Source organism: Carlito syrichta, unplaced genomic scaffold (assembly GCF_000164805.1).
Source record: "Carlito syrichta isolate Samal-C Ts95f unplaced genomic scaffold, Tarsius_syrichta-2.0.1 Scaffold61181, whole genome shotgun sequence".
In the NCBI taxonomy this organism is placed as follows: domain Eukaryota; kingdom Metazoa; phylum Chordata; class Mammalia; order Primates; family Tarsiidae; genus Carlito; species Carlito syrichta.
Window position 1 is genome coordinate 411,380 of NW_007005277.1, and position 25,894 is coordinate 437,273.

At 43.6% G+C, this 25,894-nt stretch overlaps 1 protein-coding gene across 1 annotated transcript in view; it reads left to right on the forward strand.

The window, feature by feature from the left end:
• Window positions 1-25,894, forward strand: part of SLCO3A1 (solute carrier organic anion transporter family member 3A1) — a 280,491-nt gene that overhangs the window by 243,991 nt on the left and 10,606 nt on the right. The window contains exons 8-9 of the mRNA XM_008050578.2: window positions 7,607-7,782; window positions 13,086-13,150. Of these exons, the coding sequence (XP_008048769.2) occupies window positions 7,607-7,782; window positions 13,086-13,150 (241 nt within the window). The remainder of the gene's footprint in view (window positions 1-7,606; window positions 7,783-13,085; window positions 13,151-25,894) is intronic.

The following is a 25,894-nucleotide window of genomic DNA, read 5'->3' on the forward strand; positions in this document are numbered from 1 at the left end:
GAACTCAGGAGTTTGAGGCTGCAGAGAGCTATGATTGTACCACTGCACTACAGAAATTGTCGTAACTGTTTGGTAACTAACTGCCTTCAAGGAAGAAGAGCAGAAACAGTGTTTTAGAATGGTGAGATGACCCTCTACCTTTCAAGTTGTCACAGCAGGCTCTAAATACAGATATCATCCCCATACCATTGTGGAGGGAAGAGAAACAAGCAAAAATAACTTTATTTGCCAGTATTTTTAAAACACTGCTGACGAGTATCTTGTTCTTGTAATATGAGCTGTCAAAATAGCTACCATACTGACCGTTTCGTCAATAGAAAATGAATCCAAGATTCCAGAGAGTAATTTTTCTATTTTTATCATCTCCAGCTTTATTGTATGTAGTTATTTATTCCTGTCATTGTATGTGAATGGAAACATCTCTCAGCTTAAATTAATGACTGAACATAGAACAGGAATATAATTTTCAGTGATGTACTAGTTTCCTTTCATTGATTTTTTTTTCTTTATTTCTGTTAATATTCTGAAATTTTTTATTTTTTAATAGATAATACATTTATGTGATTCAAAAATTAAGAAGCATAAAAAGGAGGAAGCAATAACTTTCCCTACCCCCTCGAACCCTGGCACACCCACTTTTCAACCGACCAGGTAGACAATCACTGTCATTGGTTTTGTGCATATCCTTGTGGATTTTTTACAGCACATATAAGGCCCTATTCTGTACCTTGTTGTTTTGTTTTTTAGTTAATGGTTTATCTTGGAATTTTTTTCATATTAGTACATAAAGAATGCTCTTCTACCTTTTTTACAGCTACATAATCTTCCATCTGGTGAACCTATTAGAATCTCCTTAATCAATCCCTGTTGATGAGCATTCAGATTGCTGAAAAAGTTAGCTCATACAAACCTCATTGGGATTCATATTGTAGACACGTCATTTTGAGCTTGGGCAAGTCTAGCTGTTGAATAAGTTCTGGTAGAATTGACAGACCCATCCTCCATCTGTCCTGAAGGTCAGCAAGCTTGTTGGGACTGTTCTGGGAGCACAGTGGCCATCTGATTATTAATGTAATACACATTACTGACAGCACAGCTAGATCCTGTCACCCTCAGCTGTGACAACAGACAGAGAATTCACCTCTCCGGGTGGCAACAGGGACTGCATTCCTTCCCAGAGAATGGCAAACTGGGAAGACATTGCTTTGAAATGGAGATAGAAAATAGGACATTTGTCACATCAGGGATCATAAGCTAATCTGGAGTCTGTTGCTCTTCCTTACTAGTTAACCACTTTGGGGACTGCCAGAGAAAGCATTAGGGAGCGAATCACTTCATTCAAGCCCTGGTAGTCTACAGGCAACTTATGAAATCCATTTGCTTTTTGGATTGCCCAAACAAGACTATGGTATAGAGCGGAGGTAGTGAGAATTAGGATCCCAACTTCTGTCCTCACACATTTAGCTTTCCTCTGCTTTTTCAAACTGGGTACTGCTTAGAACATTTGCAGGTCTAGGATTTCCCACTTAGGTGCCCAGTTAATATCAGCTGAAGAGATGCCCCCTACTTTCTTTTTCCTTTGAGACCATAGTATAATATCTAATTGATGGAAATCATCTCTTCCAGTTACACACCCTGGTAAAAGTGCTTCACTGGTGCACAGTCCTCATCTGCACCCGCCACACTCAGACATCTCGGTGGAATATTCTTCCTTATCCAGCATCACCACCTTATGCACCCAGAGTCCCCATAGCTCCCTTAACACAACAGTGAGCAGATCTATGCTCTTATAACTCCTAAGCCCAATAAAGGAGTTTCCATCCCTTGCCATCTGGCCACAACCTTGGCATTTCCACTTGGAGCCCCTGCTGGAGAGGTTGCAGGGATGCCCCAACCTGGCCTCCATGCATGGGACCTTCCAGCCAGCCCTGTCGGCTTGACTCTGTGGTAGAAAAGGAAATCCATCCATGTCTTTGCTCATATCACTCTGGCATACATCCTCCCTAGCCTCTTTCACAGCTCTTTTTGAATAAATTAAATCTGAATAAATAAATATAGATTTGCCTGGAATCTTTAGGAGAAACCCATCCGTTTCCAGCTCTTCTCAGACACCCACAAGTAGACGTCTTCATCCAATGCATGCCAGTCTCTGGCTTCTCTTCTTCTGGCACTGATAACCCTACCAACGCTTCATTTCTGTCCTGGCTGCCTGTGGCTGCTGTCCTCGGGCTTCTGTATCAAAGCATCATAAACTGGGTAGCTTATGAACAACAGAAATTTCTCACAGTTCTAGAGGCTGGGGAGTTGAAGATGAAGACACTGGCAGATCCGGTGTCTCATGAAGCCCCACTTCCTCTGGTTCATAGATGATGGTGCCTTTTAGCCATGTCCTCGTTTATCGGAAGGGGTGACAGAACTTGCAACGGCCTATTTTATTAGGGCACTAATCCCATACATGAGGTCTCTGCCCCATGACCTAATCACCTCCCAAAGAACCCCACCTCCTAATCCCATCACATTGGGGATTAGGTTTCAAACAACCCTTTGTCGTGGCTGCAAACCCCACAGAGGCTTAACTCCACTGTCTTCTCAGGCCTTTGACGTGAGTGCAAGCTTTATGGACACATTGAGCTCACCCAGACAGGACTTCACAGGCACCATGCCAGCTGTAATCTCATTTTAGATAAAGACGTCTCATTTTATCCCATTCTATTAGTGCCATGTTGCAGGCTCCACTTCAGGAGATATTTTCCACTTCGTAGGGCAGGGAGGGGCTGGCCAGTTTCCTCTTTGATGGTAAATATAATGAAATGGAGCCCTAGCTTAGGTATGGGACAAAAGTAAGACCAGATATAGGCACCAATTGCAGATGACTTGCTAAACCAAAGAAAGCTCACTGATTGCTTGGCTCATTCAGAAGATTCTGCCCCTGACCACTCAATTCCAGTTCCCACATCACATTCCTGAGAGGCTGAGTCAGAACTTTGTTCCTGGGGTACTTGGCCAAACAGGATCATAGCCACCTGGAAAGGCCTGGTCCCCATTTATACCTCCCTCCGCTTTGAGTCCATATGGTTCTAAGTCCCACATCTCTTTTACTTCACAGGCTACTGCAGTAATCAGGGAGAGGAGGATTTTGAACTAGGGCAGGGTTCAAGAGATATCTAGGACATGGTAAAATGAACAGGACTTGGGTATCATTCATTTAGCAAATATGTATTGAATCCCTGTTCTGAGCCAAGCAAGCCCTATCCTGTATGGCTGGGATAAATCAGGGAACAAAACCGTAGTCACCTGTGTCTTCCTTAGCCTTAGAGGCAAGAGGAAGATGGATTCGATGTAGGAATGAGACTGGGGGCTCAGAATTACCTCCTGGTTTCTAGTGAGTCATAGAGTGCTGTTACTAAGGCCAGAGATGTGGAAGGAAAGGAGTTTTGACCGGGGTGTGTATCTGTTGAGGTTTGGTCAGGAACATAGCCCCAACTCATGTTTTGAAGATGTGAGAGAAGGAAGTAGAGAAGCAGTTCCACACTCTACCCCCTGAAGTCCTGGCATGGGTGAGCAAGTCAGAGCTTGGGAGAACATCCCAAGAAGCTGTGCTGCTGTGGCTTCTCAGGAGTCCTGACAGGGTGCTCTGGAATCTGGGGGCCACATCAACGGGCAGCAGCCAGGTCACCAGAGGTGGGCGCTGGGCCTATGTCAGTCAGCAGAGCAGGCAGAGAAGGTGGGTACAAAGTGAGGGAGCTGGGCCAAACTGGCATCTTTCTGGCTCTTCTGTGCGTGTCTGTCCCCAGGCCTGACCAAGTGACCTGGGAGTGATGGCTTCTGCTTCACTTTCTGGAAAAGGAATACATCATTTTCTCTCTACCTTCCATAATTCTCAGCTGGGACAAACCCCTGTGACATAAGGCAGATTAACAAGAGAAAAAGAGAGGTTTATGAACACATGTACCTCATGTAGACATGGGAGATAGAGAAATGGGTGAATCTCAAGGAACTGGCTTTGAATTCAGGCTTGAATACCATGGTTCACTGAAACAAAGAGGGATGTGGGGAAGGCTGGTTATGGGAGATGCCCAGGAGAAGCTCCTTAAACAAGAGTCATGTGTTTTGTGCAGACTTCAGTCAGTGACTTCTAGATTGATACAAGTCTATAAGGATTTAGTCATCCCTTGCTTCCTGGCACAAGGAGCAGGCAGCTTTACAATTGGAGATTTTCTTTATACATGTAGATTTAATTTTCCTTTCAAAACATTAACTTCTATGTTGTCAGAGGTTCTCCTGTGTCTGCAGGTTCTCAAAATAATCAGCTCCAAATATTCTTTATGCTAAAGAGGCATATTTTGAAGTGGTGTATTCTGGTCTCCTGTGGTCATATTTTAGGATGGCATATGCCACACACACATATCCCACAACTCCCACCTTCTAAGTCTCGCCCGTGGTCCCCTCCTGTCCAGCTCTTCTCCTTGCAGGAAGGGGAACTATGGGGACATAGTTAGACAGGAGAGTCAGTGCCAAGTTGTCAGCACAGAATCTGGCACGGGAAGCCATCTGTTCCCGGATTCAGGTTTTGGTGCCTCAACATGTTTATGAGTCTTAGGAAGGGACATATCAAGTATGCCCCCACACAAGCTTGGCCACTCTTCACCCAAAACCAAACTTGAAAGAGAGGAGATGGTGGAAGGAAAATGATTTTATTCCAAAAGCTGGCACATGGGGAAATGTCCAGGCTCATCCCTCAAAGAAACCATGTCAGATTTGTAGGCTGAGTGCAAGAGTTTATAAAAGGAGACTGGGTATGCAGGCATGGCACAAGGCTTTTGTTGGCTAGTGGTCCTTCTGGAGTCCTGGCTGATGTTATCAGCTATAGTCAGCTTATGGATCAACCATCTTGTAACTCCCCCCAAGTAGGAGGGTCCTGCAGTCAGGCAGTTTTAAGATTAGCCCCTGAGATTTCTAGGCAAGCATAAGGCCATGTACATGGTGAAAAGAAGTATCTAAAACAAGTTCCAAGACTTAAGATTAAGAGGGGGGAAAAAACTTTTTAAAAAAATTTTTTTTAACTTTAGAGATGTGGGGTACATTCAGAGTTAGGTATACAAACATTGATTATGCAGGTACCCTTGTTGATGAGGTGTACCCCTCCCTCCCCTAGCAGTTTCCCTCAACTGCCACTCCCACCTCCCTCCCCTGGCAGTTTCCCACTACTACCAGTTCCTTTCTTATAGTATTATGATAATTGTTCAAGGTCTGCTTATGAGTGAGAACATATGGTACTCTGTTCTTTGTTTCTGTGATAGATCACTGAGTATGATAGACTCTAAATCCATCCAAGTTGCTGCAAAGTCCATATGTTTATTCTTCTTTATGGCTGCATAATATTCCATTGTGTATATGTACCACATAAAAAACTTTAAAATACATTTTAAGGCTGAGATGCTCAGTTACACAGGGAGGGATCTGGGCTGAAGATTCAGTTTAGGAGAGTCATGAGCAGGTACCAAGGTGGTAAAATGAAGGAAAGGAAGCTAAGGAAAGGATGGGAGAGAGAGAAAGAAAGTCCAGACCAGGTGGGAAAGGGGAGAAGGTGCCAGAAGCAAAGATGGACACTGAGTGACTAGGGAAAGAGAAGGGAGACCGGAGACTGGAATCCAGGAAGAGAGTGGTGAGTGGTCGGCAAGGGGGCCCTGCTTCTGGGAGCTCCAAGGAGAGAGAAATGGGGGGTGGGTCTGGGATATGGAGCCTGCTGGAGAGCCTAGTACCCTCCAATCCATGCATGTAGGCAGAGAAGCCAGTTGGAGTGCTTTGCGAGTGTGAGAGGGAAGGATGTGCAAGTGGTGAGTATAAACAGCTAGGGAAGTATGTCTGTGGCGTGGGGTCGTGTGGGCAGTATTCTCTCCTGGGGAGGGAGGAGTGGCATTTTAAGTTGGGGAGAAGTCCTGTTTCCTAATAACAGCGAGGAAGATTGTTCCCGTGTTCATTCTAAAACTGCTTAGTTTCATCTTCTGCATCTCAGCTCTGTGCTAGGAAAGGTTGCTCAGGAAAAAATGTGCAAGACACAGTCTTGTTCCAGAAGGTTCTTGCCTCCTCCAGTAGACAGGGAAAGGTCCCTGCAGTGGGAGGTGGAGTAACCTTCAAGATGGGCTGTGCAGGTCTCAGAGAGGCATACAGAAGGGAGCTGGGAGCTGTGCAACCAGAGGAGGCCTCGAGAAGGGCGGCAGTATTGGTGCTGGGTTTCGAAGAAGAGTTTAAAAGTCTCCAGGTAGAGGAATGTGGGGAGAAGCAGAGGGTTGTGGCCTCAGCATGTTCTGGGAATTACAATAAGTGCTCTTCCCCCAGGACCCTAATTGGGCCACTTACACAAAGGCACCTGCTCTGGGCAGACACTTAAGAGAAAGGGTGCAGCCCCAGGGTGCAGTGTCTACCCCATTTCTTCTGCACTGATGAAAGTCCTTGTGGGGGGCACAGCTATACGGAGGTGCTCTGTTGGGAGAAGGGACACATAAAGGCTTTCAGATACCCCTGAAATGACCCCATGTAGCTTTATGGCATAAGACAAGTTCTGTGGGAAAAGAAAAGAAGAGGGGAGGATGAGGAAAGGAACAAGTTGGAGGAGGGGGACAGAGAAGGAGAACTGTAAAGCCAGGAGGGAATTTGTTTGACCCTCAAGAGGATTTACCTGGGCATGTGCACTGAAAGCCAAGTGGTCCTGGAAAGAAAAGCAATGAATCATTTATGATTGTTTTCACTTTGTATTCATTAAAGGCTTCTGCACTATTATTATGGAGCCTTAATTGGCTTGGCACTGGGCACTGCCTCTCCCAGCCCCTGCTCCTCACTTTGCCATCAGAAATTCCTGGAGCGAGCGTGAGCAAGGACCCGTGCCTGGGAACAGGGGCGGCTGGGCCAGCATCCACCAGAAGATCAAATAGAATGCAGTCACTTTTCTTTCTTCTCTCTGATCATATATTAATAAATGTATCTCGTCGGGCTCTAGCTCTGCTCCCCACAAGCTGCTCTGAGCTCCCCGGCACCTCTTTAGCCCTCTTGGCTTCCTCAGCCTCTAGAGAACTTTCTATCAGTTCCGCCTCTCCCAGCCTCACAGACGCAGAGACTTCACGCATGACAGTTCACATCCTTTGTTCCAAGTGCCACATCGGGCATTGAACCAGCAGCAATATGCAGGTTACCTGATTTACTTCTTTTAATACACTTCAGTGTAATTATAACTGCATAAAAGAGAGGACAAATTGGCACGTAATTACAATGTTAATTTGGCAATGTTTTATCATATTGTGGAAGCGCAATTTCCTCTCTAATTGTATTGGGGGGGACACATTTGTCTATGGTACAGCTTACTGAGGGATTCTTGAGAATAGAAATGAAACACACAGGAGACAGAGAAAACAGCTCTCCTCCCCATAAATATTCTTTTATTTGCATGTGTTTCGCAGCCTCCTTAAAAAGCTAACTTGTTCATTCAGGCCTAATTAATGGAACACCACAGAATGCATAATTAGGCTGTGACAACTTCAGCTGATGGATTGCTTTGCATTTGGAAACTGGAGATACCCCCAGATAAAAAGGCTGAACACTTCCCTTTCAGAATCTCACGGGCTGTGCGTGCCTCACCACTGTCCCTCCTGAGAATGCAACTGTGGTTCCTGGAAAATGCCCCAGTCCCGGGTGCCAAGAGGCCTTCCTCACCTTCCTCTGTGTGATGTGCATCTGCAGCATGATTGGTGCCATGGCGCAGACGCCCTCGGTCATCATCCTCATCAGGTAAGCCGTCAGCACGGGCCCCCTGGGACCTGAGAGCCACCCCAGCCTCTCCTGCTCTCCACCTCATTACATCTGCAGGTCACCTGGGGATCAGACCTTCAGACACCGTAGGAGGCTCACAAGCCTGGTGAAGTAGGCTGCAACAAGGAACACAGCTCCTCTAGGCTGATAGTAATCGGTGCCAGCTCATAGGGACTTCACACCAGGAAAAGACAGCAAGGCATGGGGGAGAAGACAGCGCTTTCATGTCCTCCCAGGAAGAGATCCCGCAGTTGATTTGGAGAAGGATCCTACACTTATCTTTCCGAGAAGCAGTGTTCTTGGAGTAAAATGAAAATGGCATCAGACTCACCAAGTTTCAGTGTGCTGCTGCCGCTTAGGCATGACATTTCCCCCCAGACTTGTAACTGGGGGTGATTTGACTGGTCCTGCCTGCCTTCTTCAGCAGAGTGGGGCCCCCTGAGATCTCATGTGTGCCAACACAGTAGAGAAGTGAGTTTATTGTGCCAAGTGCTCATGACAGGCGAGCAATAACTGCTCTTGTACAAACAGGTCCTTGGAGAGCCACCCTTAATTCTATTGCTACCTGCCTGTGGGGACCTGTCCTGGGGACAGGTGAGATGCCTCCAAGGTGAGCCATTGGTTATATTCTAGTAACTTTTTATCATTTGCAAAGTTACCTAGATTTGTGTGAGGAATCTGGAAGTGAACTGGCCCATGCCCCAGCATCCGTCTGAACCAAGGAAGTCATGCCTCACAAAGATTTATTTTATTGGGATGCAGCTATCTCATCAAACCAAGTCAATACCAAGGGCTAGACATAAAAGGCAGAATGAAATGCTTGGGAATACCCTGTGTTGATATATACCACCAGCTACACCATCCAACTTCTCTTTCCTATCTCCCCACCTACCACATTTCCTGGTCTTTGTTATGAATTCCTGAGGAAGAGGATTTGTACAGAGTGCCTATGTTACCTAGAAAATTAGCAAGGCCTTGTGAACATGCAGAAGTAAGGGTACAATAACAAATTACCATTTTATACTTACCAAGTTTTAAAAATAAATTTTAAAACTTCATACCCAGTGCTTACTGGGCTGTGGCAAAACTGGTAAAATCGCCTATTGCTGTTGGCATTGAAAAGCCCATCACTCCTTTCAAAAATCAATATGGCAATGTGAGTCAACAGCCATGAAAATATTCAGACCTTTTTATGCAGTAACCTTACCCCTTCCCATTTATCTTAAGAAAATACTTCTCTACAAGATGAAAAGCTCAATGCAGACAGATTTTTATTACAACGTTAACTATAATAGCAGAAAAGCCTGAATTGGAATGTGAGTTAAATTATGATACTGCAGCTTGATGGAATAATGAAAATTCTTAAGAATGTGCAAAGTGTTTATGAAATGAACTATTGAATTTAAAACTATTTAGAGAAGATGATTATATATAATATGCATTTGGACAAAGCCCATCAGATCTCACATATGGGTTTTGGGTGGCTGCCTTATGAGTAGTTTATTTTTTATTATTAGAAATTTTCATGAAGTTATATTGTGATATTCACTTACAAAGGCACCAAGAAGCATGAAAAATGACCCGCAGGACCATTAGCAGTGACTAGTCCCCCTTTTTTCCTCACCTGTTCCATGATGCCCCTGCAAAATCCAGCCTCTAGTCACTAGTAGTGACTGACAGTCAAACATGGAAAGTCTCTTGAAACCTTAATCACTTCCAGATCTCAGCTTGATAAACAGCTCTTGGAGCTTTTCATAAAATATTTGATTCCCTTTCAATGGATTGCAACAGATGGCCTAGATGACCTAGGCTCAGAACTCCATTGTGTGCTGGAAGCACATGCTCTTGTGTTGTGCATACTGAGAGGGCCAAGACAGGGCTTTATCCCATCACTTCCTTGGTCCTATTTTCCATGGCAGATGTCCCAGGCAGGTACAGGGGTGCAGACAGTCTGGGCTGCAGCCTAGATGTGCATCAGCCCTTGCCCCATTGTGACAGCCTGACCAGGTTCTTGTGCCTGCTGCTCAGACAAACCACGACTGACACAGCTGTTACAGTAGAGAGTTAAATATCACAAAGCAGCAGAGTGAGGAGACTGGAAGATATTTCTCAAATCCACCTCCTCAAGAACTCAGAGGTTAGGGTTTTTAAAGGGAGATTGGCAGGCAGGTGGCTAGAGACCACTGATTTATTGATGATGTCATGGAGGAGGTATCGAAACTGTCTTCATGTTGCAGAGCCAATTTCTGGGAGGGGGCATCATAGGACCAGTGGAGCCAACTTCTAGGCCTAGTTGGGACTTCAGGTCCATCAGAGTCTGAAAAATATATAAAATACCATTCTTAAGTTTTGTAGTGGGTGCTATCCATAGAGCAAGTCCTGTGACCATCAGCTACTACCCCCAGAGCAGCGAACCCTTATAGAGGTAGTTTTGAAGGAAGGTGTGAGAGTGGTGGGGTCCCTGGAGATTGGAGCTGCTTTTGTCCTTCAGTCTCCACTTTTGTCCTCAAGGAGATCTTAGGCCCATTGTTTAAGGAAAAATATGTTGATCAGCCTTGCAGGGCAGTTTCTCCCCTCTGCAGGAGTCAGAACATGAAGATAATCACTTGCCCTCTATTGAAGTGAAAGCAAACTTAGAAACAACAGATTTGCTAAATTCTAACTAGAGCTACAGCTTTTTAGGGCTCAGGTCTCTTCTACAGCTTGTATCCTGTGGCCCAATATCTTTACACAGGAGTTTTCGCCATCCGAGAGCAATGGGGCTGTTCTCACACTAGACAGGAACATATCTGCTAACAATGCTCAGAACACTGGGAAGCAAGGATAAAAGCTGGCAGCCCCTCTTAGGTCCCACCCTGGGCTCGGAAAGTGATTAAGCAATGTTCTCAAGGTCACTCAGGTAGTATACTGTAGAACTAAGACTCCATCCCTGGTATTGGCCAGAACTTTCAATCATGTTCACACACACCCTCCATTTCTTCATAACTAGAGCCAGGAAGGATTATTCTTGTGGGAACCAGTTTCCCAACAGGATATGAAGAGAGATCTTAGTACCTTGTTCACTTTGTTCCTAGTGACATGATAGCTAAAAGGAAATCAAACTTCAAGTTATATGTATGCTAGCTCATTATACCAGCATGTTTTCTTGATCAGGAGAATTTGCCTTTATTTACATGTCTTCCAAGTCAGTGCCTTCAAGTAAATGTGCAGGAACTGGAGCTGTGGAGTCAATCATAACTTTGAAGAACTTGGATTTTGTTCCACACACATTCTAAAGAGTACCAACTGTTTGTATCCAGAGATGCTGACCTCATTGTGGACCTTTTCCGGTTTAAACGGCCAAGGTTGTGTTCCTATCACTCAATGAAAGTCATGACCTGCTGCCCTGGGATTACTTACTTGTACTATGCTCTTTATAATTGAGAAGAGATGTATATTTCTTCAAGAATAACACATTTTAATTTTTCCTGAAAATCTTAGAAATGGAGGCAAAGATTGTAAAAACTGCACTGTCTTAGACAATTCAAGCTGCTACAACAAAATACCTAGACTAAGTGGTTTATAAACAACAAATATTTATTTCCTACAGCTCTGGAAGCTGGGAAGTCCAAGTTCAAGGTACTCACAGATTTGTGTGGGTGAGGGCTCACTGCCTGGTTCATAGTTGGTGACTTCTAGCCGTGCCCTCACATGGCAGAAGGGGCAGAGCAGCTGTCTGGGCTTCTTTTATAAAGGCACTGATCCCATTCACAAAGGCAGAGCCCGCATGACCTAATCATCTCCCAGGCACCCCACCATGATGTTGGGAGTTAGGTTTCAGTATGTCAGTTTTGAGAGGACACCTTTAGTCTATAGCTTACATCCACATCCTTTGGAATTGACAATCGCTTTTGACCTCTCATACCAAGAAGCCAAAGACATGCTCACCTGAGGCACAAGCCAAGTGGTGGCTCATTGAATAGATACCATTGGATTTGGGTTGAATGACCTCTGGGGTCATTTAAGAATGGTATTCCAGTTACCAAGTCCATAGACAGGTTATGTATCCTTGTACTGGATATCCTGTTTGACTTAGATATCCTGTTTATAACTTTATTTTTACTTTACTTTAAACTTTATGTTTACTTTTCACAGAATTGATTGCTTGGCCCTCCCTGCATCTCATGGGTCTTCCTGGTCGTTCAGCCACAGTGAAATGCTCCTGGATGATTCTGAAGGCTCAACCACACTGGACTGGCTCTAAGCCTAGCCAGGTCCTTCCAGTGGGGCATCGTAGTTTGCTTACTTTCCCCTCTCCCCTAGAGACTCATGGTGGAGACATGATGGAGATAAGAGGAAGTTCCTCTGCCATTGGTGCTCAGGGTGATCTGAAGCACATGTGCATGTGGACAGTCAGATATTCCTCCCTTCACATGCCTTCACCACCAACCCAGAGGAAGGGCTGCCCTGGTGGATGATGAACAAAACACAATAATGAACAATACACAATGATGATGAACAAAGCACAAATAGTCCTCAAGGAGAGAAGGCAAGCGTTGAACAAATACTAGCTACAAGAATAATGGGCACTACAAAGGAAATTGTGTTATCAGCTATGTGGACCTTTCTATCTGGAATCCGTCATCGTTTCCAAACAGCTCTCTACTGTCACTCTCAGTCTAGAAAATGTTACACTCTGGAAATGGTCTAGAAAATGCCTGTGAAGATCAATATAAGGGGCTGTTCTGGGTAAACCTGGGCCAGGGAGATTGAATCCGTTCAAAACAAAGAACTATGATTATTTGAAGGTACCTTTACTTTTAATGTGATATAGATAAACAGATTATTTCCCAAATGGTCTGTCCAGATGTCAAACTATGCTAGTCTGGTGAATTTCACGAAATGACCCAAAAATGGCAGAAGCATTTATGGTTTCTGCCTGTTTGTGAAGCATCAGGAGAGTGACATTTTCCTTGATACATATGCCCCACCAACTTAAGATTCTTCCTTGTCCCCGGAAAGAAAAGTGTCTTTGAATGTAGACTATGACCAAATTTACATTCCATCCTTGGAATGACAAGGTTAGCTTCAGTTATTTAAAACACTGTTAAATTTCTAAACTTATCTTGGCACTGCAGTTGCAGTTATTTTTCAGACTTTAGGTAGGGAAGCCAAAAAAAAGACACTATTAGTAATTTTCCAAAGAAGAGCTCTGATGGACAGTAGCAAATGACTCTGGGGTCTGTTAATTAAAGTGGAGTGATAAGAATCTGTGTTTTTCCTCTTCATCTCTTTGCACATAGGACAGTCAGCCCTGAACTCAAGTCTTACGCCCTGGGAGTTCTTTTTCTTCTCCTTCGTTTGTTGGGTATGTATTATCTCTTTATCTCCCTCAATAATGAATTGGATGCTTACCACCAGGTGAGTCAATATCAGAGAAATTCTCCCATTTCCTGGGTTTGTCTGATTTTTTTCTTTGAAATTTAATTATTAGTAAACAAGAGAAACTTTAAGTCTGAAAATTTCACTTGGAGTTTAGACATTAAATTCAGGTACTCTGGATATCACAAAGTTCTCATTTATATCAACTCCTATCTTCATGCCACCCTGAATTCTCATCGGCATAAGAAAGGAAAGCGATGGCACCAAAGGGGGAAAAAGTCTGGTGGTGTAATTTGGCACCCTCATTAAGCAAGCCATGAGCAGCTTGTGTAATGCTTCATTTGTGGGGCCACCAGCTGGGAGAGAGAGGCAGTCTCACAATGCCTCGCAAACGAAAACTTTGCATCCTTTAAGTGTTTCCAAACTGATTTATTTACCTTTGCTTTCTGGGATTGGGCAAATGTCACCTTCATGCTTTAGGGCCTACATTCCAGGGCTTGGTATAGATAGAAGGAATAAAGGAGAAATAAAAACCCTTTAGTTTTTAAGATGGACAAACGTGGGGGTGAGAATAGTCCATGGCTCACCCATGGAAGTCCATGGCTTCCTGTGCACTGGCTAGCCTGAAGCTGAGCCCAGTTCCCCACTGTGCTCGCCCTTCTCTTGCTAGACAGCTCTGTTGTTTTATGAACATTCTTTGTCAAGGACAAGGTCAAGATTCTTGAATAATAAGGAAGTAGTATTTCTTAATGGACTTTAAATGGCATCTCAATATAGTAAGAAAAACAACCATGACCTGAATTTTCAGAGTAAAAATAAAAGTCCTCATTCCAAGTATCTAATCGTGGATGAGCACAAAGACTTAGCTATAGAAATGTTTATTAAAATGTTTGTAAAAATGGAAAATTGGCAACAACCCAAGTGTCCAACAACAGAGAATTAGTTATATCAATTATGGCCTATAATCTCAGTAGGATTTATGTTCCCCTTTAAAATTCAGAAAAGAAAAATATTTGTTGACTTAGGGTATGTGATATATGGAGGGGACAGAACAGAGACCTGTAACATAATATACACTCAAATGTTTTAAAAATATATGTAAACATGGAAATGTATTGCCAAGACAGACATCAAAATGGCATCAGCTATCTCTTTGAGTAATGAGATTATAAATGATGTTTTCTAAATTTGTTTTAAATTTTTGACTGTCTATTTCTTTTCTAATGAGATTAATGTCTATATAATTGATATATGAAATAGAAATATTAGCCGGGCTCGGTGGCTCAGCTTGTAATCCCGCGCCTTTGGAGGCTGAGGTGAGTGGATTGCCTGAGTCCGCGGGTTCGAGACCCCCCTGCGCAGTGAGACCTCATCTCTACAATAAACCAAAAAATCAGCCAGGCATGGTAGCGCATGCCTGTAGTTCCGGCTACTTGGAAGGCTGAGGCGGAAGGATCGCCGGAGCACAGCAGGCGAGGCTGTGGTGGCTGGCAGCGGCCACTGCACTCCAGTCTGGGTGACAGAGTGAGACTCCAACTCAAAAAAAAAAAAAAAAAAAAGAAATAGAAATATTAACCATTAGATCCATTAATAAGATCTTTTCTGGGGAGTGGCAAATACATAGCATATGTCTCTCCTCACCTCCCTTTTCTGATGTTAGCAAATAGTTTCTATCAGTCACTGTGATTGTTCCCTCTGCCTGGGAGAAGACCTCAATATCCTCTCAACCACTTTCAATCAGTGTTTCTTGATACATATGTGGCAACTCACTTGTCATTGTCTTATTTCAGTTTCGTGGAAAATAAAAATGCTCTAGGTGTGAAGATGCCCCAGTTAAAACAATTTCAGCACTAATGTAAAACACTTGGGCCTTCCTGGGAAGCTATAGTAGAGTTATAGTTACACTGACTTTTTCCCTGTCGTTGGGATGGTAGAATATGCATGCATCATCATGGCCCCCCCTCTCCCCTTAGTGATTGGGTGACTGGATAGATCGATGAATGTGTAATATCAGTGAGCATGTTGGAGATAGCTATTTCTGAAAATGGTGAAGCCATTCCACATACATGTATTTATTCTGCAAACCAACACTTATTGAAAGCCTATTGTGTTATAAGCTCCATAGACCATCCCCAGATAAGTGACCTTTGCCCTACCCTGAAGAGTCCTCTGGGGCTGACCAGGGAAGGTGAGAACCTACCCTCCTAATCTGTGTAGTTACTGTGATGTTTGCTGCACCTCTAAACAGATGCTAAGGACTCAATACAGTTGACTTTTTTTTTTAACCCTTCAGAATAATTTTGATAGCACAAAATGAAAAACATTTTGGAAGGTATTTCTGAAGAGTTACTAAAAATAATAGAACAATTGAAGACAAAACTGAAAATGATGAGGCATGTATGAGGGAACCCCCAAAATTGGAATTTGTTTATTAAAAAAATGTGTATTTATTCTTACATGTTTATACTTCAGTCACCTTCAAAGTACTTCTCATGTGATGCAGTACACTTAGTGAGATGCTTTTTCCACTGCTCGAAACAGTTTTTGAACTCAGTTTTTATGCCTTCTAGTGCTTTTGCTGTTTTTTGTTTCACCTTTCCCACATCAGCAAAACATTTCCCTTTGAGGACTTTTTTCATCTGGGGAAACAAAAAAAAAAAATGTCATCACCCATCATAAAATGGGCAAACACATTAAAACAATGTCCAAAGGAAAAAAAAAATTACCTGAAGCCAAAAGCAGCTTCTCACAGCACCATTGGCTGGTACAATGATGCCAGTGGGTTCCTAGAACACTTACCTAGCAGAGGAAACCTGTATTACAAGGAGCCCACCCTCCAAAAAATAATTCCAGGTTTTTTTTGGATCCTCCCCCCTTTATATAATGTTATACCGTTAAGGCCATCATATGTTCCTCTAAAGCAGTTTTACTATTTGCATATCTGCTCCAGGAACAATCAACCAGGCATCTAGAATGACATTTTTCAACTTCTGCAACTATAATCAAAAGCGAGTGATAAATTTTGTATTGTGGACCAGTACACATATGCTTATGCATAAATATAGCTAGAAAAAGATTTCATGAAAAATATTCATGCTTAATATATAGGATATGTTCTGATATTTTTTATTCTAGTCTATTCCGTGCTTTTTAAAAAGTTGGTCATGACCTAATATATTGATTTTATTGCCCATTACGAATCACTAATCAATGTTTGGAAAATCCTGCTCTGGAAGGATATAACACAGTCTCATCTTTTAATTAAAAGCAACACATTAGAGAAGTCTTGGCATTTGGCCTAATTTCATTTCTTGCAGCACCCAATGAGATTAACCACCATTATTGTTAATGAAAGGCCAGTGAAGATGTCAGAGTCCATGACATTGTCAACCTTTGTGCTGGTTAATGGGGATACAATGAGGACATCACAGTTTAGGGCAAAAATATCCAGGATGAAGTTAGCACCGGTGCAACAGAATCATGTTGAAGGGTCCTCTAACTTTGCCTTGGGATGGGGGCAGTGAGTTTGGAAAGGATGCAATGTCTACACTGAGACCTGAAGGAGTGAAAGTTATGCAGATGGGCAGGAAGAGGGGAGAGAGTGCTTTAAGCAGAGGGGTTTTGTGGTAAAAGCCTAAATGTGAGTAAGGGCACTGAATGTTTGGGGGCTTCAGAAACCCTGTGTGACTGGGGTACACGAGGAATTGGAGGAGCAGCAGATGGGGCTGGAGGCTATAGATGAGGGTGGATCAGGAACTTGGTCAGGAGGGGCTTCCACCCTATAATTGGTGAGTCTGACATTTATTTATAAGGGAAACAGAAATTGTTGGTGGGCTTTAACAAGAGAGTGACAACAACCACTGTATATTTAAGAAAGGGCCCCTTCTGCCATGTGAATGATAAGCTACTGGTAAAACAGGGTAGATGATGGAGGCTTGTGCTGGGCTGGTGTCACTGGGACGAGGAGAGGAGGATGGGGTTGAGAAATATTAACGAGGAGGAGCCTTCAAGGCTTGTTCTCTGAATGGAATTATAAGGACCGGAATCTCTAAGAGTCTCTTAAAAACAGGCTCAGGTCACATGGTGCACAGGAACTTCTTTATTGAGGCAAGATGAGTGGATTCACAGTAGACTAGACCAGCACTGTCCAATGGAACTTTCTGTGATGATGGGAATGTTCTCTATCTACACCACACATGGCTATTGCACACTCACAGTATGGCTTCTGTAAACAACTTCTATTTCATTTCGGTTGGTTTTCAGGTAAGTAGCCACACATAGCCAGTGGCTATCGTACTGGACAGGGCATAAACTGAGGGGGCGCCTTTGATGGACCACTCTCATGCATCAGAGAATGAGGAAGCAGGGTGAGGGCAGCACAGGAAGTCCACTCTTTCTAGACACTTGGCAGTGGGCAGTGTGAGGAAAAAGGGCAGGACCTAGAAGCGAATGGGAGACGGGTTTCCCTTGCTGCTTTATTTATTTATTTATTTTCATATTTATCACTTTTTTGTGGTGAGAATTTTTTTTTTATTTTGAAGATGTGGGGTACGATTCAGGGTTAGGTATACAAATGTTCATTATGCAGGTACCCTTGTTGATGAGTTGTTAACCACCAACAGAAAGGAGCTGCTGATAGTGCCAGCAGAGGCTTTGGTCAGTGTGGCGCCAGGAGCTTCCCTGCAGTTCTCAGCAGCTTGGAGTGGAAGCAGGAACACATGGTGGGAGGAGAGTAGAGCAAAGAAGTTGAGGATGATGACCAAAAGGGGCTGAAATGATGACCCATGGGGCCTGGATAAGGAACAGGTAGGATGGGAGAAAGTAGAAAGAACAAAGAGCTAAAGAAACTTACGAACTAGTTGTAGTAAATAATGGAAAAAGAAAACTGGAGCTTGTGTCCAAAGCCTCATCGTCCAGCTTTCAGGTTACAGAGGTGGATTAGTTTGTCAGAAATGACAAAGCACAGATGTGGCTGGCCATAGAGAACAGAGGTAAGCAGCGTTGACACTGAGAACGAGTTGTTGAAAAGCCAGTGTGTGGAGTCACATGTCTGTGGACAAATTCGTGTCATCCAGGGCAGCGACTGAAGTTGAGCCGGGGAGGAGGACACTGAGCTGGAAAAGGGTCACTACTTTCAGAATGAACTGAATGATCTGCTTTCTCTTCATCCTTTAGCTAGGGTTCTGGTTACTGCTTTTCTCTCTGGGTTGTGCGCAAACCATCTGCTCATGGGTCTGGCCTAGAGTCTTTCTCCTGAGATCTACTGCATGCTGGACATGTTGCACCAAATTAAATTAATGGAACAGAAATGCACTGAGACTCCTCCAAGTCCAAGACACTGCAAAGGGTACACAAGTCAGCAAGAGTTGATATCCTGCCTTCAGGGCCTCCAGCAAGAGAATGAAGCACATGTAGGGAAGGCATAGGGTTGGAAGAGGAATAAAGGACCTTGAATGTCAAGGGAAGAAATTTCACATGGCTGAGTAGTTGCCAGTGTGGAGTGAATGAGGGTTTCAGATGGGAGAATGGATATGCATTCAGAACTCTGCTGGAGGGAGATCAGCCTGGAGCAGAGTGTGAGGTGATTTGGCAGAATGCAGGGTAATCATCAAAAGCGTTGAGGTGAGAAGAAGCTGCAGGGCAGGTGAGTCATTGCAGCTGAATGTCAAAGACAGATGGGAGCCCTATAGTGGAGACAGTGTCTATTGGAGTCCCCCATCCCCACCCAATGAGGTGAAAGCAAAAGAGAAGCAACAAAAGCTCAAGCCCCCTGTGACTGGGTTTATGGAGAAGGCTTTAATAGAATAAGATAAACACAGGCTGGGCATGGTGGGTCATGCCTGTAATCCCAGTACTTTGCGAGTCCAAGGTGGGAGGTTTGCTTGAGCCCAGGAGTTTGAGACCAGCCTAGGTAACGTAGTGAGACCTCATCTCTTCAAAAACTCAGAAAATTAGCTGGGCATGGTGGCACGCACCTGTAGGCCAGCTACTCAGAAGGCTAAGGCAGAAGGATGACCTAAGCCCAGGTTGTCTCAGTGAGTCATGATCCTGCCACTACCTTCCAGCCTGGGCGACAGAGTGAGACCCCAATTCAACAACAAGAAAAAATAACACACAATGAATCCAGTGTCTCAAAGGTATTGTGCGGAGTGGGCTTGCCTCCACGAAACTACCACAAACTCTCCCCCTGCCAATGCCTACTCTTAGTTTTCCAGAGTGCTAGACAAACAGCATTGGGAATGTCATACTCAGGGTGCATCTCTGTAGGTGAGTATCATTCCTGAGCAGACTGGTCTTGGGTGACTCGTAAATTACTCTAGGAAGGTATGTTCTAGAAACTCCTGATGTGGCTGATCAAACATTTGTTGAGTTCCTGCTGTGAGCACTGTCTTGAATATAAAGAAGTTTTCAGGAAAGTGGAGAAATGAACGTGTTAAGTGATGCTTTGGGAAAAGTAAACACAGCAGGTCCAGAGAACCCAGGTGACAGGTGGGAGGGAGCGAGATACAGTGGTGGGATGCATGGAAGATCCCTTCCCCTCACATGTGCATTGATTTGTTTCTTCAGTAAACATTTGTTAGGCACCAACTGTGTACCAGGCTCTCTCAACGATGTGCCTGACCTGATGTCCTGCCTCAGCTGGGATCTACCTCCCTTACCTGTGCTAAGGTGACATCAAATATTTACCATGGACCCCTCTGCAGTCAGTCACACCTGGTCTGGAGTCCAGCTCTGCTTTTACTGACCATGTGGCCTTTGGCAGGTTATTGAAGCTCTTGGAGCCTTGGTGACTTTAACAACAGGTTCAGGAATAAGATGAAAGCATAGTAGCTCCTCCAGACTCTTGAATTTAAGACAAGTGAATGTCAGGTGTCTTTGGAAGATGCTTGCCAACGTCAGCAGTCCAGTTTCTTTTCTTGACATTGCTGAAGCAGAGAAACTCATTAATCCTTTCAGGAGAATGTATGTTTTGACATCCCCCTCTCTGGCTGGTGCTGGACATAACAGTAATTCCACCAGGTTGAATAGAGATTCCATGGTGAATTCAAGTCTTGGCAGGTAAGCTGAAGAGGAACAGATATCTTTTTAAATGTAAATGGCAAAGTAATTTTCAGCTTCCACTTTGTCCCATAAAGGAATGTGAAATTTATTTTTCTTACAAAAGCCTTTCAGTTCACCATTTAAGTTTAGACCAGAGAATATAAATAGTCCCAGCCTTTTCAACTAGGGGAGTGAATTAAATAGCCAAAATACAAGGCCCCAAGTTTTAATCTCTGTTAATAGATTCCAGGAAAACAGAGACAGTTTCCTTAAACAGTGCCGCAATTTTTGCACTGAAATATAGCTAGCTGCAATTTGGGCCGGAGTGTAATAGCAAGTAAGATTTAATCCTTTTAATATTCCTTGTAATAGCATGGAACAGCATCAAACCTGTATGTATCCTCTTCAACATTACAGTGGGTTTCCAGTGTGCCAGTGATAGGAGCCTATTAACACCTGCTTTGTCTGTGAGTACCTGACCGGGAGATGTATGGAGAAGAGAAAATGAAAAGGAGGGTACTTTCCCTGCAGGCTCGGGGAAGACAGCATTCTTCAAAAATGGTTTCTAAGGAAATACATGCCATCCTCACCCTCCCTTGTACCCAAGGACTTAACCGAGTGAAGATGCTCAAAACAGGAGTGGACACTAAAACACACCTTGCCCATGTGGCTTCCCAATTTTCCTCATGATGTGACAAATTTATGCCACTTGGATCCTTCACTGAACCCCTGCTTGAAGGGTTTTCTGCAACTCTTTCTCTAGAGGTACTGACTTCAGAGAGGACATTTTTTTTTTATTTACCCAAAGGAGTTTAGGACAAAAGCCAAACAATGGGAAGGGAACCAGATTTGTGAAGAGCCTACCCTATGAGGGCTTTCTCAAATGTTATCTCATGTAATCCTTACAAGAGCTCCGCAAGGAGGTGTGTTTATGCCCATTGTATCAGTAGTGAAACTGAGATTCATTAATGAGTAACTTTCCTATAGTCACACACTTCCCAAATGGCAGAGGCAGAATCCAAAGTGTATGCTTCTTCCCTGCCACCAGGCACCCTCCAGATGTGAGTTCCCTGTCTGATAAAAGCCAACAGTGACAACTGACAATTCTGTGTCTCTTCCTGCTGTCAAGTACAGTATCTGCCTCAAATGTTGTGCCAAAAACTGAGAGAGTTTGTTTACAAAATAAGTCTCCAGGTTTCTCTATGTATTAGCAACTGGGGAGGGAGGGCTCCCCACTTTGCAAAGATCAGAACCCCTGTGTGTTTTGCCCTCTGCGCACTTCATAACCAGACTTCTGCAAGCCAGTTATTCCCAGGAGCTTAGCAAAAGGGTAAATAAAATATTCTCTGTAGCCTTAGAAATCCCCAATAAGAACTCTAAAATCTTCTTTGCAAATCAACAAACTTTGAATTAGAGGGAAGGGGATTATTGGGTTTAGGGTTTTGAAATAACAAAACCTAGGACAAATACTATCTCTAATTCTGTTTCTTTACATGTGAAATAAGAGGGGTTATGGGTTATGGAGAGGATGCATAAAGGATACCGAGCACCCTGTATAGTCCTGGGGCAGGGGTTGTTAATGACAGTAGTGATCATTACAGTTGTCACCTGTAGAAGTCTCCCATTTATCTCTGGTGAAGCAGCTTCTCACAGGGACTGCCTGGGTTTTTATTTGGTCCAACTGAGTGGTAAGAATTAAGGATGAGTGGCTAGGTGTGAAAATGAGTCATTAGGGTGGGACTCCCTTCTGTGACTAATCAGGTGAGTTCTAGAATGGCAGAGGCCTCTAATGAAAAAGCTTCAGTCAGTGCTTCATCTCTGGTGTTCTCTTGTACACCTGGCATTTAGGGCCTGATAGCCTGAGCTTGCTTTGGGGAAAGAATTGTAAATCAGAAAAAGGGAAAAGATGAATTTAATGGAAAAGAAAACCAAAGTCTTCTCTATTCATTAATACAAAAGGAATCTTATTAAGGATATACTTAAGGTACTCAACCTAGAGCTTATGCTAAAACACCACCCCAAGTCTCCTATCTAACATTAATAAGGGAGCAAAAGTTCTGGCCACATAAAAGAAGCAGGCCCTTGCAGGACATGACACACCTCATTTGTGTAGAGTTTACTTTAACCCTGACCAAGCAGGTGGTATTTGCTCCACTTTAAAGATGAAGAAACTGAGGCACTGAAAAAAATCAAGTGATTTGCTCCAAGGCTTTGGGCTCCTTAAGTTAAAAGTTTCTTTCATCTTTACCACAGATGTTTGCCAAAATACTGAGTCTAACATGAGAAACTTTGATAAGCATTTGGCTTTCTAATTTATGTTTAAAGGCCTTTCCTAACTCATTCCCGATCATTGTCATCTGGTAGTGGAACTTGACAATAGGCAGGATGAAACATTTTTAGTGCATAGAGGTATGCCCAACTAAATTTAAAGTCAACCAAAGGCCAAATACGGTGGCTCATGCCAGTATTCCCAACACTTTGGGAGGCCAAGGCAGAAGTTTGAGGCCAGCTTGGGCAAGGTAGCAAAGCCCCATCTCTACAATTTTTTTTTATTTAGCCAAGCAAGGTGGCATGTGCCTATAATCCTAGCCACTCTGGAGGCAGAGTCGGGATGATTGCTTGAGTCCAGTAGTCCAAGGTTACAGTGAGCTGTGATTATACCACTGCACTCCAGTCTGGGTAACAGAGTGAGACCCTGTCTCTAAAAAAATTAATAAAAATAAAGACAACCAAATGTTATAAAAATTTTCACTCAGCTACATGAAGTTGTTATATATTGACACTTTAGAGGAATATTTTGGTTTAAAAGTGTTAATGAATGGTTCCTTTATATTGCAGATTTCCTTCTATGTGCTTAAAATATGACCTGATTTGCTTTGAACTTGAATTTGCATCTGGGAGCCCCTGCATGGTGGAGTAAGGGGCACTGGTGCTATCAGCTCCTTCCCGTGGCAGAGCGTTTACCAGAGGTATCCTCTGTGGCCTCAGCTCCCCATTGTCCGGTGATAGGGCCTAGGGCAAAGTGAAATGACTTCAAGAAAGGTCATGATGGCCATTCTTACTGGGGTTAGGTGGTATCTCAAGGTGGTTTTGATTTGCGTTTCTCTGATGATGAGGGGGTTGAACACTTTTTCATGTGTCTGTTGGCTGCCCATATATCTTCTTTTTGAGAAGTGTCTATATGTCTTTTGCCCACTTTTTAATGGGGCTGTTTGGTTTTTTCTTTTCGGCATGTTTGAGTTCCTTATAGATCCTGGATGTTAGACCCTTGTCAGATATACAGTTGGCTGGACTGGATTTTTTAAAATGTGGTACATATACACAATGGAATATTATGCAGCCATAAAGAAAGACAAACATATGGACTTTGCAGCAACTTGGATGGATTTAGAGTCTATCATACTCAGTGATCTATCACAGAAACAAAGAACAGAGTACCATATGTTCTCACTCATTAGCAGACCTTGCACAATTATCATAAAACTGTAAGAAAGGGATTGGCAGTAGTGGGAAACAGCTAGGGGAGGGGGGATGGCATTGGCAGTTGAGGGAAACTGCCAGGGGAGGGAGGAGCACACCTCATCAGCAAGGGAACCTGCTTGATGAATATTTGTATACCTAACCCTGGATTGTACCCCACATCTTTAAAACAAAATTTTTTTTAAAAAGGGCATGAGGCAGAAAAAAGAAGAGGAGCAGCATTTGGGAGCTAACCACGATATAACAAACCCCTACAATTAGAAAGGTGAATGGGCTTACCTAGTCCCACTGTGCCACAGGAGCAGGTGAGATTAGTCCCATTTATCTCCAGGTCTATCCATAATTTAAATTTGCTCCAGATCTCCTTTTTTTTTAACACCTAAATAATGTGGCGTGTGGCTTGGTTTCTATTATGCAGTTGCCATGGCATTTCCTCCAGTTGGCTCTTTTTCAGTGAAATAAAGAACGGTATTTGTTGGGGGGACAAGCAGAGCACACACAGGGTCGACAGGGAAAGGCTCAAACCCTGGGCAGCTCTTGGGGCCACAGGTAATGCCAAGGATATGAGCTTTCATTCAGCAGGACCACAGTCTGACCTGGCAGCCCCAGGGAATGGCACAGGTTGTGTGGAATTTTTGAGCTTGGAGCATATTTATTAAATCAAGCTGCTTGGAAGTTTAATGAGGTTTCAATCCTTCTTGGGGTCTTCTCTTCGGGGTTACCAGTGACAGAACTTGAGAGTTTCGAGAAGCATGTAGGCACCTGGGCCCAGAGAGTTGGGAACTCTGCCAACCTCATTAGCACCAATAGAATAATGCAATCCCCCTCTCATCCCCCATTCCAGGCCTGTCATTAAAACCAAGGGAAGTAGCCGGGCTTGGTGGCTCAGCCTGTAATCCTGTGCCTTTGGGAGGCTGAGGTGAGTGGATTGCCTGAGCCCACGGGTTTGAGACCCGCCTGGGCAGGCGAGACCTCATCTCTACAATAAAATAAAAAATTAGCCGGGCGTGGTAGCGCATACCTGTAATTCCGGCTACTCGGAAGGCTGAGGCGGAAGGATCGCCGGAGCCCAGCAAGTCGAGGCTGCGGTGGCCAGGAGCGTCCACTGCACTCCAGTCTGGGCGACAGAGTGAGACTCAACTCAAAAAAAAAAACAAAAAACCCAAGGGAGGTGCTGCTTCCTTCATTCGCCCTTCCCTCTCCCCAGCTGCCCTCAGGCCTCTCAGATGGGAGGCACTGCCATGTCTACAGTGCAGGTATTCTTATTCTGGTGATCATGGAAAGACTTCAGGGGTCTATAGACCCTCTGAAATGTGGGTTTGATTTTGTGAGTAGGTATATTTTTCCAGGCTGAGGGTCTCCATCTCATCAAATTCTCAGAAAACTCTTCCTTAATAAAGAATGAGATTCAGATACTCTAGGGCTAGCCTGGCAAGAAACAATCTGGATAGCAGTATACTGACCTGAATCCTCAGAGTTGTCCACACCTGGTTCCAGAGACTGCATCCAGCTTCTAAAGTCTCTCACTGAAAGTGGTTGGCCTCATGGTCTGTCCTCGTGGGGGGACACTTTTTTCTGGAACAATTACTTGGTATGAATGATTCATTCAGTCCCATAATCACCTAGGAATGTTGTATTTTTAAAGTGTCAATAACCAGGCTGCACATCAAACACTCTGATTTCTTTGATCTGGGATGGGTCACCCTGTATGATTGCTAAGTGCAGCCAGGACTGATAACCCTTGAGCTCAGTGATAACAGCAGGCATGTAAACAGAAAGAGGAGCAGGTAATTGAAGTTAGGAGAGGAAACAGTTTTCATCTAGTCTGCCTTTTTTGATAACTAATTATAGGTGCTGGAAATGCCCTATTGTGGAGGTTTTAAAACTGATTCCCAGCTCACAATGAAAGATATTCTCACTCAGTAGTAATATCTAGGGGAAGAGAAGTTGTCAGAATGGATGCAGATATTTTAAGCTCTATTTGCACATGTGTGTGCATGTGTATATAAGAGAGAGGACCTAAAAAAACCTGGAATTTATTTATTAAAAAATTGTGTATTCTTACATGTTTAAACTTCAGTCACCTTCAAAATACTCTCCATCGGATGCAATATACCTATCGAGATGCTTTTTCCACTGCTCAAAACAGGTTCTGCGTCTGTAAATTTTGATGCCTTTTAGTGCTTCTACCACTTTTATTTTTTATCTC